This window comes from Danio rerio, chromosome 9, assembly GCF_052040795.2.
Source record: "Danio rerio strain M-AB ecotype USA chromosome 9, GRCz13ab, whole genome shotgun sequence".
Taxonomy (NCBI): domain Eukaryota; kingdom Metazoa; phylum Chordata; class Actinopteri; order Cypriniformes; family Danionidae; genus Danio; species Danio rerio.
Genome location: NC_141029.1, coordinates 17,670,893 through 17,685,627, shown reverse-complemented (window position 1 = coordinate 17,685,627; position 14,735 = coordinate 17,670,893). Strand labels below are relative to the sequence as shown.

The window sequence follows — 14,735 nt, the reverse complement described above, 5'->3', positions numbered from 1 at the left end:
ATATATATATATAAACTTGATTCTTGCATAGACCCAAATTAACACTAACACACATAAACTTGCTGCATGCTGGTATAGCACTTGAGCAGACTTACAAAATAAAATTCACAAAAATATTTATCAGGAATCTGGTTATTGCAAAGCTGTTGAAATAGAATGAATGTGATTAATAGAGATAATAAGTCTGTTAAATAATGAAAGTATGTTATATAAAATAATATAAAATATTAGCCTATATAAATAGACTATATAAAATATATAAGAACTATCTTATGTTAAACCTTTTCATTTAATTAGGTGATTTCATACACAAATATAAATAGACAGAAATAACCCTTAAAGGATGTTCAAGTTAAAAAGCAAACAGAACTATGAATATACTCATCTGTTTGTAAAGGCTTAATACAAATAAAAAGTGAACATTCTTTTTTTTTTTTTTTTTTACTTTTGCAGTTTTTTTTTTAAAGTTATAAGAGCCTGGAGTTATTATAGACTTTGCAAATTCAGTTTGCAGACATTTGTAGGTACAGACATCTATTGTGTGCGTTCTTGGCAGTTTTTCCTGGCTTTTTAAACTTGTCCATATCGGTATTGGAATTATATTGTATTGACCGAAATTAAGAAATATATCATGATATAAATTTTTGCCATATCGTCCAGCCCATATCACTGCTATGCTGATGACACACAGATTTACATCAGTGCTCGCCCTGATGTCACCTCTGCCAGGTCAGTTTTATCTGCCTTGAGAACGAGCCAGCACACTGCCAGTTCTCAGCTTTTCAAAGGGGGCAGTGCATGCATTGATTTTGCAGAAGCCGTTTTATTTTTGGTTTTCTGTTATTTTGAATGTGTAAATGATGGAAATAAAGTAACTTTTTTTGACATATAAAAAAAATGTCTAATCTGTAATTTGATCCCTTTTGGAGATTTTTCCTTGGCTTCTTTTTACCTGGGGTGCTCAAACTTTCGATCCCCACTGTATAATACATATCTGGATTTTGCATATATAAAATATATATTTTTATGAAAAATTGTTTTTATTATTTCAGTTTTTGTTTAATATAGAAAGGACACAGCATATGACTATTGTAAAACAACCTTGAATCCCCATCCCCCATTGCATCCTCAAATAATGTATTACCTATGGTTTACATGTGATTACAACGTCTTAAAGACATTCATGTATAACCGGACTGAAATTAGACCTGATTGCATTTCAAAGCTTTAAATAATAATGTAAAGTCCAAAAGATGACAATTCGACGTGCAGGAACCGTGTAGAAAAGATGGGTGATTCACGGCCAGATGACGTAAAAGACGCTGGTTGGATTTTCATTTTGGAACTGCTTTTCAACCATGACGGGATGTGACAGAGGGATGTCTTTTCAAGGAGCAGTTTTGCAAACTCTCAGCAAACATTTGGACATCCGATTACCATTGAAAAGACGTCGCTCTGTCACATCCCGCTATGGCACGTCGAATTATGTCATGTTCTGGACATTTGTGCCATATTCAGGTTGTTTATAAAACATGTTGCTGCATACTTTAAGTGTTTTAATAGCCTATTGTGCATATTAAATAATTAATCTTATTATTTAAAGCTGTAAAATGCAATCAGGTCTGATTTCGGTCCAGTCATACCCAAACGTTGTAATCATGTGTAAACCATAATTAAGACATTATTTGAGGAAACTATTTATTGTGCATATTGTGTAACAGATTTACATCAATGTTAAACAGACACAGCTAATAAGACTGAATAAAAAACAACAACAAAACATAAGTATGGGCAACACAAGTGTAGAAGTCCATCTATTAGCCCAATGATGAAACTAACAGCATGTTCGAAGGTTAAATGCATGTTAGCGTTTTACTAGTGCTTCTAAAAAGATTTTTGTTATTTATTAGAAATTATTTATATTTGTTTTTTTTAGCTCCAAATTTATTCTCACTCCAATTAAAGTGATCCTAAAGTTTTAAGTGTATTTCTAATTGTAAGAATGGATCACACTCATCATTTATGATTTAATTTACAGTTTTGATTTATATCTGTTCCCTTACTCTTCAGTTATACGTTCATTAGGGACCTAATGCCACTCAGAGTTCCACGCCCTGAGTTGAAGTATCTTCTCACGGACGGTATGTCGACACTCTGAAGTTAGTCAGAGGGTACAGGATTAAATAATATTTAAATAGGCTGGTTGCAAACCGCCCACACATTCCTAAACAAGTAGCAAAAACAGCCAAGCCCATTGCTAATTGCTACTTTCAGCAAATAGTTGATTAAAGATCTTCTTGCTGACATGCCAAAACAGCTCTGTACAGTCAAATGTGCCTTAGAACCAAATCTAATCATGTTGAATGATAAAGGTAACATAAGACTCCACTTAATCTTCTAAATATAAAAAAATTCAGAATTCAAAATGAATCAAAACTTAACATTTTATTTGTCATGTAAAATTGTACTATGCCAATTACATAATAGAACCATCAGAAAGCCAATTCAGAGATGAGACTGTAACAATGCAACATCGATTACTCAAAGATAAATCAAAGAATTATAGATGCATCCCTGACCAGAGAAGTATGTTGCAGCATAAGTCTCAGAAATTTCCCCCCAACTGATATCACATCTTCACCTTTTATACTCAACTCAGAACAAACAGCCATAAATTCAAGACAATAGAAGCATCACCGAGACCCTTGCCTGGGTAATTTGAGGAGGTTATTATCTCTGAGGAGGGGGAGCATCTGGCAAATATCTTATCAAAGCCAAAAAACAATTTAACATATACAAAATAAAGTTTACAGTGAAATTAATTTTCCAGCCTGTTTGCATTGTCAACAGTGACTTAAATTGAACAGTTGAACAGCTGCTTTCCTGATCTTCTCAGATCAGAAAGACTATTGTTGTATTGCATATCAATTCTTATGGTCTTGTGTCATGAAATTCCATAACAGTTCTTGGGGTCTGATATTCTGAAGTCTTTCACAAGTGAAAAGTCATTTTAGAGTCTTTTATTTCTAATATTCTCCAGTCCTTCCTGAAAGGTGTTCGCTGTGTTCCTCCATTGCTGCATCTGTGTCTGTAACATCTGGACTCCATCACTTCACAGTATCTGAGGGGGAGAATATGATTTTGTATGATCCTACAACTAAAAACTTACAATAGATCAAGGATTATTGTCATGTTTTAGGAATAAACAGCAATGTGCAGAGTAGCAATTGTATGTAATGTCTATACATACACATTCCCTACCACTCAAAGTTTTTTTCTACATATTTACCCATATCCACAGTTTTTTTGAGAAGCAAAGACTATCATTCATGGCTTACACTGAAACTATAATTTAATTTACTGTTAAAAGTTGTCCCTAAAAAACAGTAAAATACCGGCAGTTGCCAGCAATGTACTGTTATTTTACAGTATGCTACAGTAAAAATGGACTTAACTGATATATACAATACTCAAATGAACTCATTTTGTTCACTAAAAGCTGCCTCAAATTGGTCAACTGCTGTATGAGTTTATGAAGTATTGTGCTATATATGCTTAGAAGCATACTTTTAATGATAACCTATTTTTGTTAATTAGAAAAGTTCAGTTTATCTCAAATGTCTTAAATTTCACATCAGTACACATACATTTAAAGAGATTCTTTCTGCATCAGCAACTAAACAGCCACTGTCTTTAAGTAAAGAAACATGCAGAATAACATCAGCAGTTCATCTTTTACTACGCTGGCTAGAAACATGTAGCAAAGCTGAAGTAAATTAATTAATTAAATGACTAATTTAATGATAGTTAAGGATTAATGATGAACAAATAAAGAAATACTGAAGGCAAAAAAACAAAAACAGAACATGCAAAAAACTACAACTTTAGTCACAGCTTTGTAATGAAATAACCTGGAGGTCAACAAATGATTAAATCATTTAAATAATCAGTGGATGATTAAACAACTCCACAAATATCATCACCAGCTACACTTATTACTAAAACATGTATTTTTGTATAACATCTACTAAAGTTCTTCTTAAGAGAAAGGTTAACATTTTAGGTCACCATCATGGAGAACTGAGTTTCCTTTAGTTGGGCTCTTAGCCCTGACATTTTTAACAGTGCATTTTTAACTCAGTTGCTGCAGTTGTTAAGAACTGTTTGAACAATTCTTTTGATATGGTAAGCCAGCCAAAAACCTTAATAAGATCTGGTGATGTTCATGTTGTTTTTAAGAAGACTCAACCTGTTCTAATTTACTATAATATAATTTACTGCTCATATTCAAGGTTTAGTCTATTGTTTTACATAATATGTCTATACGTGGCTTTAAATTCTGGATTTAAGAATATCTTGGATCGAAACACTTTGCGATATACACTATGTTGAGTTGCACTCAAACAGACAACATTCAGTGTATAAACCTCAACAATGGTGACAACTAACAAAATTTACAGTTTAATTTACTAACAGGCTACTAAAAGTCTAAACATAAACAACAGCAGAATACAACGCAAACAAAGAAAACTGTAAAACCATTATACTACATTTATTTATGTGACAATGCATGCTGGGATATTTGTACTATGCCACACCCAGCATGCATTGCAGCATGAAACATTTGAATTGTTTAGATTGTTGAGGTACAAGGTCTGATTTATGAGGTCTAAGTGTGTCTCTGTCATAACTTTACTGTTTTTGTATGTTATTTCTTAATCCTGTAAAGTAATTAGGTATCTTTCCTGATTCCACTTCTCTTTAACTAGATTAATATCTGCAACTGATGCCTCGTTTCCACTAACTGGTACAGTATGGTACGGTTCGGGTCGGTACGGGTCACCTTTATCAGGCTTGCGTTTCCACTACCAAGGGTACCCTTTTAGTGGGCGTGGTGAATGACAAAGTTTCAGTCGACTTCACTTTCGCAAATGGACATTAGACATTGTCTACAATATTGTCTACAATAAAGCTGCACAGGTTGCTCACATATCATATGAAAAGCACTTCTCACAAAACAGATGCTTTACACACAAACACTTCTGTATAAATGTTTATTACTAACTTTTCTATGAACAGGATTTGATTGTAACTGCAGATCAATGACAGCTCGAAAAAGCCTACTGTAACGTCTGTAATTATAATATTATATAAATTATTATAATATAAATTAACATATATAAACACATACAGTCCCCAATATGTTACCAACTACAGAAAAAGTACACACAGCATACTATTCGTCCTTAATTAGGTTCAAAACAACACAAAATATCGCCTACAGTCAGTGAAAACCTCTCGTCTGTAATCTGCAGCGGCACATGTAGCCTCTGTTAGAGAGTAACTCCATCATTCCCAGTTCATATTAGTCCAAAAGGTGATGTTAAAAATTAAAAAGGGCAGTTCGTTCATGTTTGCTGAAGAAATAACATGCTTCTTGGCTTCTCCTTTTTTCCGCACTCCACTCTCGTGTTAAAGTTAGTCCTTTTCTTTCTGAATGTGTCATTCTCGCGTTTGTCAGCTTCTCACAGGATCGGTTTTCCAAAGCTTGTCAATAACCAAGCACACATTATTATTATCAGCTCAAGAAGTTTGTTATTTCAGATATAGATGGCAGCTAGCACAAGCAAGAAAGTGTAACCGCTCGCTCTTTAGACTGGCTCTTAAAAAACTACGAGGCACAGGGTTCTGGGGTCCGTTCTTCGTACGTGGATTACTCAGTTAGCTGGATTTGGATATTGACGATTTGACACGATCCAGAATCGTTTCGTTCTTCAAAGTCGATCCGAGAGTTCTTGTCATAGCAACAGCTCTGCTAGCTCAAACCTGATCGGAAGCAGGTTCAATTCATATAAACAGGATTAGATCGGGTCAGTTTAAGCAAAGATAATAGCGAAAGTATGTACCGAATTCTGATATTTTCTTACAGTAGTAGTTATATACACTTGGGAAAATAGTAAATATTTTTTCAACTATATATATAAAGTTATAGTTATTAATAAAATAAATAAAGTTATATATATTAGCGCTGTCAAAATTAGTGCGTTAACGCATGCGATTAATTTTAAATAATTAACATTTAAAAAAAATTAACGCAATTAACGCAGTTGCAGGTTTTTTTTGTACTTCCTGTTGTGGTGGACGTGTGTTTAACATGCAAGAAATGTGGATAAGACCAAGGAAGCACTTTTTGAAGGCAAGTTTCAGTATAAAACAATTAGTCGCATCACCAGGCTCTCCAGAGTTTCATGCAATTTCGGATGTTTCATTTTTAACTTTCGACTTCTGTTGTAAGTTGATACCGCATGGCGAACAGAAAGAAAATCCTCCGCATTTCGGTGTTCCTTTAAGGTAATAAAATCATTGCTTAGGCTACACGGTAGAATTTTAATAAGAGTATAATCTTAATCATATTAAAATCGGAGTATTGGTGTCTTATGTGAATGTACTCAGAAAGTCTCTAGTGAAGTCGCGAGCTGTCAAAGACAGGGCATTACTCTGCCTTTCAGCATGAGCCCTTTAAGTTTAGCGTGTTTCCTCATTAAACGCAACGAAAGTGTATGCTTCGCGTCGTTGTGTCAGAATCCTTGTGAAATACAGTAATACTTTAGGATGCTTAGTTAAAGCAAATTGGATGAACGTGATCATGCGTGTTGAATCTGAGGGGAGTCGCTCCAGTATGGAAGGCCGTTGGGGCCAAAACGTCTGCAGCACGTTGTGTGTGTGTCTGTGTCAGACCCGATAAGGGGTGTCAGGGGTGGAGTGAGCGACGTATCTGATTAGGGGCGTGTGCGCACGAGACGTACCTGAAGGACAGTGGGGGTGAGTTGCACGCGCCATAGACTACCTGAAGAGCTAGGAGGGATGCGGGGGAGAGGGGTGTGCAATGTAATTAATGACCGGTTTGCAAGAAATTATCATTAATTTGCGGGCATTTGGGAGTCTCTGTGCATTTGCGGGATACTCCTAGTCTTAGCAACTGGATGAATGTAAAGGAGGATTAAGAAAAATTGTTTCTACTCTATAACTAATGTTCTCAACTCACAGCAATAAAACTTTACAGTGAGTGCAACAGTTTGTATTTTATTATTATAATTTTTCATTTTCCATATCTGTGATGCCTGTATTTTGGCATTTTTTTGCAGTCCACTTTTAATCCTACATGAAAATCAATGTTTTCTTTTTTGGCAATGATTGTTTTGAAATTTAAATGTCATTAACATGCCTGTGTTTTAATTTCTTTAATAAATATGGCTGTCAAGCCAGGATCTTGATGGTTTGTTGTGAGTATGTTGTTTACATGAAGAAATCTGTGTTACAAGTTAAACAAAAATTCTATTAAACAATTATATTTTGAATTTTAATTCTAATAAACAATTATATTTTGAATTTAAATAGTTTTTGTCTTGCGTTTACATTAATTTTACATTTGAATAGCTAAAATTAGAAGTTTTTTAAAAAGGTGAGATTAATTAGTTAATTTTTTTAATCGATTGACATCACTAATATATATTAATAAAACTTATGCAATCTGCACCCCCCGAAATGAAAGTACAAAGACTGCCATCTGGTGGTGCAAAGAGAAAATTTATTAATATGAACTTCTTAGACCGCTTTAGTACAATTTGTGTATGATAATAGAAATGCAGAATATGTGACTTTTTAAAAAAATAAATAATACATTAATGCAGTCATCAACATGTTTTGGCAGTTAATATGCCAGTGATTATGTTTCACAAAAGTTGCAGATGCCTTTACCAATATCAAAATGCTTTCGTAAACATCCAGTTATTCCATACAGCGATTAAAAAACCGCCTACTATAATAAAGAAAATATTTTCTAAATGTAGAACAAAGTACATTGATATGCATTGAAATACATGATGAATACTCTTGACACAAGAAGGTGTAGTGCCTGCAGGTCACAACAAATGTGGAAAGTTATTGCGTCATATTTAACAAACCGTTTACTGCTAATTTGATGTAATTTTGCTCACATGGATAATTGAATATTAATCAGATGATGTCATTACGCTGCTGTGCCGTCAGCCAATCATGGCATTACTGATCATGATTTAGAGGAATTCCTGGAGGGCCGCAGCCCTGCACAGTTTAGTTCCAACCCTAATTAAACACATCTGATCAAACTAATTCAGTTCTTCAGGCTTGTTTGAAACCTACAGGTAAGTGTAATGGAGCAGGGTTGGAAATAAACTGTGCAGGGCTGCGGCCCTCCAGGAATTAAGTTTGACATCCCTGATTTAGAGGATCGATAGATCTGTCCTTCACAACACACGCAGTGATCTCAGATCAGTTCATCCAGACATTCTAATCTGATTCGCAAACTTTTTTGAAGAACCAAATTAGCCAGAGATCGGTAATCAAGATTAAAAGATCCAGGATCTGCCAAATCATCTTAGATCATTTAAGCGATGTACGAAGAACGGACCCCTGCTCTACTCCATGGCTTTGTGACTGTTTATTAAGACGACGACAAGGCTCTTTATTATATGTATATATAATTCCACTGTAATCTCTCACTGTGTGTTTCAAACATGGCGGGTCCTTTGTTTGCATTCTGGCTTGTTGCGTAAGCGAATGACGTATCTCTGTAAACCAATAGCGTTCAGCTGCACGTCTAGCTCCGCCTTTTGGTACCTGTAGCGAGTCGGCTAATACCACGTCACCCTGGGCACAAATCCACACCAGCTGGAACACTCATCAACACCGGATCGCTCACAGCTGGACCTCATCAGCCAGGGAGAGATATAAGTCAGCCCCACACAGGAGGAAACCGAGCTTCATTTGACATGACTCCCTGCGCTAACGCTTGTCTCTCTCTGTCTCTCCCACAGCCGAATCCAGCTCGTGACCGATCCAACACCAAAACTCTCACCAGTCTTCACCATCTCCCCGGAGCACTTGAGCACGCACCCTTAAGAAGAGCACTCATTCACCCCTTGAACACTTGTAAATAAAGCACCCTCCGAGGCATTGTTTGTAACATCATCTACTGTGTTTGTGTTTTCCCTCGCTACAACTGGTGGAGAATGCGGGCATTGCAGAGGGAAAAAATTCAGAAGAAACACTTACCAGTAAGAAGAGATAACCGCTGAATTTTTCTTTGTGTTTGTTACAGACAGGCATCCGCTTTCTCTCTCTCCCACGCTTCCTCTTACTCGGCTGTCAACATCCCGTCGCCATGTCTCTGGAAGAGGTACTGCTCCACCTAGCGGAGATCTCCAGTAAGCAGAATTCCATCTCTGAGCAACTTACAGCCAGACAGGATCGACTGGAACAACAGCTCCGCCAGGCGGCCAGATACCATCCGACTCCCGAAGTGAGTGCGCATCATCATCTCACTAAACTCAGCGACCTGGATGATATTGACGCTTACTTACATACTTTTGAAGTTATTGCCGAGAGAGAAGGCTGGCCGAAGGAAAACTGGGCGAGAATGTTGGCTCCGTTTCTCACAGGAGAAGCACAATGAGCATATTTTTCACTAGAGACACCTAAAAATGAAGATTATAAAGCGTTAAAAAAGGAGATATTAGCCAGAATGGGGCTATCCACAATCAGCGCAGCACAACAGTTTTCCCAGTGGGCTTATGACGAGAAACAGCCAGTGCGGACTCAAGCAGCTCAACTTTCTCGTCTAGGAAGGCTATGGTTATTAGGAGGAGATCCCTCGGCAGTCCAGGTCGCTGAGAAGGTGATTATCGAGAAGATGATGCGAGCGTTACCCCGACGTTTGCGAACACTCACCAGCATGCGAAATCCTGAGTCACTGGCCACCCTGGTGGAGGCGATCGAGCTGGCTGAAGCTCACATCGCCAGAGACAATGGGGAGAGAGCGGCTCTGCCACCCCGGAGGGTAAGTGCACCTTGGCGACCGGTGGAGGGCACAGCGCGACCAGGCGGCAGACCAGTGGTCCCCAGCCCGGTGGACGAGCCGATGCCCACCGAGCCGACGACGCACTCGACCCCGGCCTGGACAGCAGGGTGCGCAGTACACCGCAACATCCCTCCCGAAGCTCCCACCCATAAAGTCCAGTTAGAGGGAAAAACACAAACGACCACGTTAGACACAGGAAGCGCCATCACTCTGGTTCAAGCGAAGACTCTAAAATACCACCAGGAAAGTAAAAGCCTTATTCCTATCACGTGTGTACACGGTGATACCCGCCACGTACCCGCCCGGAGAGTGACCATCGCGGCTAAACCAGGCAACTGGCGCATCGAAGTCGGGGTCGTTCCAGATCTTCCTGTGCCCCTCCTACTGGGCAGAGACTGGCCGGGGTTCGACGAACTCCTCACCCACCACCACGCTCTATCGGCTCGTTCAAAGAAGAAGAACAAGTCACGGGCTTATCGGGACCGCAAACCAGCGCTGATGACCACCGAGAGCGACAGAGGGGGTGAGTCATCAATATCCGCTAATTTGTACTTTGATCTGTTTCAACAGATAACTGCAGGAGGCGATTTTGGTAGAGCACAAAGGGAAGATGAGACGCTCAAACACTGCTGGCCGCAAGTAAGAATCATTGACGGTAATGAGCGACTTCCCAGCTCTCACCCCCTCCCACATTTTATTGTGGAAAATGGTCTGCTGTACTGTGTCGCAGAGAGGCGGGGGGAAAAGAAGACACTACTGGTCGTTCCGAGGACCAAGAGGGAGACGGTCTTAGAATTGGCACATACCCACCCGATGGCTGGACATCTGGGAGCGGCCAACATGGTGAAAAGGATCCGCGACCGTTTCCATTGGCCGGGGCTAGACGGGGAAGTAAAAAGGTATTGCCAGGCATGTGACATCTGAATGTCTCCCCAACGACCACCCCCCAGCCCTCTAATACCACTACCCATCATTGATGTGCCCTTCACCCGCATTGGTATGGCCAATGGTAGGGCCTTTGCCGAAGTCGGCCCGGGGACATGAACACATCCTTGTTATCCTCGATTTTGCCACCAGATACCCTGAAGCGATTCCCCTGAGGAAAGCCACGTCATCGGCCATCGCGAAGGAGCTGTTTCTTCTATGCAGTCGAGTGGGAATTCCAGCAGAGATACTGACCGACCAGGGCACCCCCTTCATGTCCCGGTTGATGGCAGACCTCTGTCACCTCCTCAAGGAAAAACAAATAAAAACCTCAGTATACCATCCACAGACTGACGGCCTTGTCGAGAGATTTAACAAAACTCTGAAACAGATGCTCCGACGGGTGGTGGCAGAGGACGGGCGCAACTGGGACCTCATGATCCCGTACGTGTTGTTTGGTATCAGGGAAGTCCCCCAGGCCTCCACAGGCTTTACCCCCTTCGAACTGCTGTTTGGCCGCCAACCCCAAGGGCTATTGGATGTGGCTCGTCAAGCCTGGGAACAGGAGCCAGCCCCCCAGCGGTCGGTGATTGAACACGTACGGGACATGAGAGAACGCATCGAGAAAGTCATGCCCATCGTCAAACAACACCTGACCGAAGCCCAGCGCGCCCAGCAGAGATTGTATAACCGGCCCGCCCAACCCACGTGCATTTCTGGGGTTAGCGTGCTACTATAGATGTTTCATACCTAACTTCACATCCATAGCCAGCCCTCTGACAGACCTGACCAGAAAGGGGCAGCCGGAGAGGATAACATGGACCAAGGAAGCCGACGACGCGTTCCTTCATTCTTCAGACGGATGCTTCCGACTCGGGCCTGGGCGCAGTACTCTCCCAGGTCCACGGCGATGAAGAACATCCCGTCATGTACGTGAGTCGGAAGCTTACCCCCGCAGAGACCCGCTACGCAACGGTGGAGAAGGAGGCCCTGGCGATCAAGTGGGCAATCCTGGAGCTAAGATACTATCTCCTTGGCAGGAAATTCACTCTGGTGACCGACCACGCCCCACTACAATGGATGGCTACAGCGAAGAACAACAATGCTCGGGTCACCAGATGGTTCCTGTCGCTCCAGGATTTCAACTTTGACATCCAACATCGAGCCGGGGCCTCCCACGGAAACGCAGACGGACTCTCACGGCTCTGGTCAGGATGGGCAGGTCTGTCAAAACATTCTACCCCCCCTCTCAACACACTGCTCTTTCTTCGCAGAATACCCAGGACCAGGACGACGCTAAGGGGGGGGGGGGAATGTAGCGAGTCGGCTAATACCACGCCGCCCTGGGCACAAATCCACACCAGCTGGAACACTCATCAACACCGGATCGCTCACAGCTGGACCTCATCAGCCAGGGAGAGATATAAGCCAGCCCCACACAGGAGGAAACCGAGCTTCATTTGACATGACTCCCTGCGCTAACGCTTGTCTCTCTCTGTCTCTCCCACAGCCGAATCCAGCTCGTGACCAATCCAACACCAAAACTCTCACCAGTCTTCAGCATCTCCCCGGAGCACTTGAGCACGCACCCTTAAGAAGAGCACTCATTCACCCCTTGAACACTTGTAAATAAAGCACCCTCCGGGGCATTGTTTGTAACATCATCTACTGTGTTTGTGTTTTCCCTCTGCCTCGCTACAGTACCCTTTCTTGTGTTTGGGCCCCTTAACGAAAGTGTGCCAAAAAAGTGGTAAGGTACACCTTTAGACAGTGGAAACGGCCATAAAAGCATCCCAAACCAAACCATTAGTATACATACTACTGCATGAGGCTCTTTATCTAGACCTTTATTAAAACGAATTTCAGATAATCAAATTCATCTATCTATCAACTTTACAACTTTATTGCTATAATACACCTGTTTCTAAACCCTGTATTAAATCAGTTGAAGAATCTAAATTAACAAGTTTAAGGGTGAAGAGCCCAACTAAACCAGCCCCTCACTCCATTACGGCAAGTGATGCGATTTCGCAGGTCAGAGTTCACCAAGCTTAAACTTTGCACCACAACAACCTGCGAAACTTGACGCATAAAGCTGGAATTATACTTTCGCCTGGTGCCGCATCGCGCACCTTGCAAAACAGAATAGGCTTTTATACTCGCCATGTTTGCCGTTGTGATATTTTTTAAAACGGCAGGGGGCGGTCAAAAGAAACCCACCATAAAATCAGATGGATAAACAGAGAAGTAGGAAGTTTCCGGAAGTTCTTCATATCATAATGTCGTTCAATATTTTTAAACTAATTATTTTGTATAGTTTGGGGGTGGACCAAGATGGCGTACTATGTAGCAGCATTTTGTAACAGCTGGCTGAATCTCAAAGTGTTTCTTAGTGTTTTTTTGAAGTTTTCCTAATTGATTGGTAGCAAATTGTTTTTTTCATTATCCAAAAATGCCGGGTAAAGGAAGAAAAAGTGAAGGATATAGCTGTGATCAGTGACAAATTATATCATGATTATGCGGAGGTGATGGAAGTAGGTGCTGAAACTAATAAGTGTCTCCTGGAGGTTTGTGGTGATGTGAATCTACCTGTTACGCCCAGTAAAGTGCACATTTTGAAGAAAGTATCTTAGGACAGCGAGGAACATATTTCTAATGCTGATATTCTTGTGGCCATTTAATTCCTTGGCAACAGATTTTACAAGCAGGAAGAAAAGTTGGAAGAAGTCACAAGAAAATTTGAAGAAAACTAGTGTCATTTCTGAAGTCAAAGAGGAGTTAAAAGTTCACAAACAGAAGGCAATTGAATTGGAACTGGAGCTTTCTGATCTCAAAAAAGAAACAAAAGAGTTAGAACTAGATCGCTACAAAAGGCGCTGGAATTTATGCATAAAAGGACTGCCAGAGAAACAGAACTAGAATATTAGAGAAGTGGTGATCAACTTGTTCTCCAAAATTGCGCCTGGCGTGCCCTGGGAAATGGAAGAAGCAGTCCATCGAATTGGCAGGAGAGAAGGTAATTGCACACGTCAAATCACCATGCAGTTTTCAAAAAGAATCTACATAGATCAAATCTGGGCACCGTCCAACGGATGTAACATGAAATTAGCTCATTTTATGAATATTAATAATCAACAATAACGGTTTATTCTTAACTATTAATATTCCGACTTAAGCTTCAGTCAACTTGGTCAAACAAACATATGATTGTACCCGATCATGCTCGCGCGGCCGAGCGGATTCCCAGATTACGAATATTAATTATCAACAATAACGAGTTATTATTAATCATTAATATTCCGGATAAATTTATTGTTAATTTGACCAAACAACACAAGCAGAGCCTTCGCTCTTCCGAGCGGACATGGTAATCTATTCATTTAGAAAAAGGGAATTTAATTGCTACTTCTTGTGAAGTAGGTTAATCATTCAAAAGTTTTAAACAACTTATAATAGCTAGGCAGGGGAATCTGTATTTCAGTGACATTTTCTCATGAGGCAAACAATACAATTCATTTGATTATAATGGAATTTATTGACTAGTCAGACGTAACGAACAAACAAACGCACAAACATATATTAAACACAAAACAAAGGTAAACCACATGGAGATATCGGGTCTATAGAACGTGTAACAGCAAAGAGAAATAGTAAAGCTAGGAAATATAGATTTCCGATAAAAGAGTGAAAAAAACTTTCAGTTCCACACGCACCATTACGGACCACCAAGGTTATAAAAAACACCTTTTTGATAAAAGGGGCACAGCTTAATCGCATAACTAAAATCACCTGGTCTTTCATGTCTGGAGGTCTCTTTTATGCGTCTCTCTTCCGTCGTGATGAAACTCCTTTTAATGTCCTTCTTGATGCGTGGAGTTTGTAATGCAGTTCGGACGAACACGATCGCAAACTT

The 14,735-nt window shown here is 40.2% G+C and overlaps 1 protein-coding gene across 3 annotated transcripts in view; it reads left to right on the top strand.

Moving 5' to 3' along the window:
- crfb4 (cytokine receptor family member b4) overlaps positions 1–12,486 on the top strand; it is a 143,865-nt gene extending 131,379 nt beyond the window's left edge. For 2 of the 3 annotated variants that reach the window (XM_087267153.1, XM_087267150.1), the window contains one exon: positions 8,856–9,009. In XM_087267153.1, the coding sequence (XP_087123279.1) occupies positions 8,856–8,978 (123 nt within the window). In that variant the 3' untranslated portion in view covers positions 8,979–9,009. Of the gene's footprint in view, positions 1–8,855; positions 9,010–12,332 lie in introns of those variants that run through there. The other variant, XM_087267152.1, reaches the window with a different exon arrangement.
- The last annotated feature ends 2,249 nt before the right edge of the window (positions 12,487–14,735 follow it).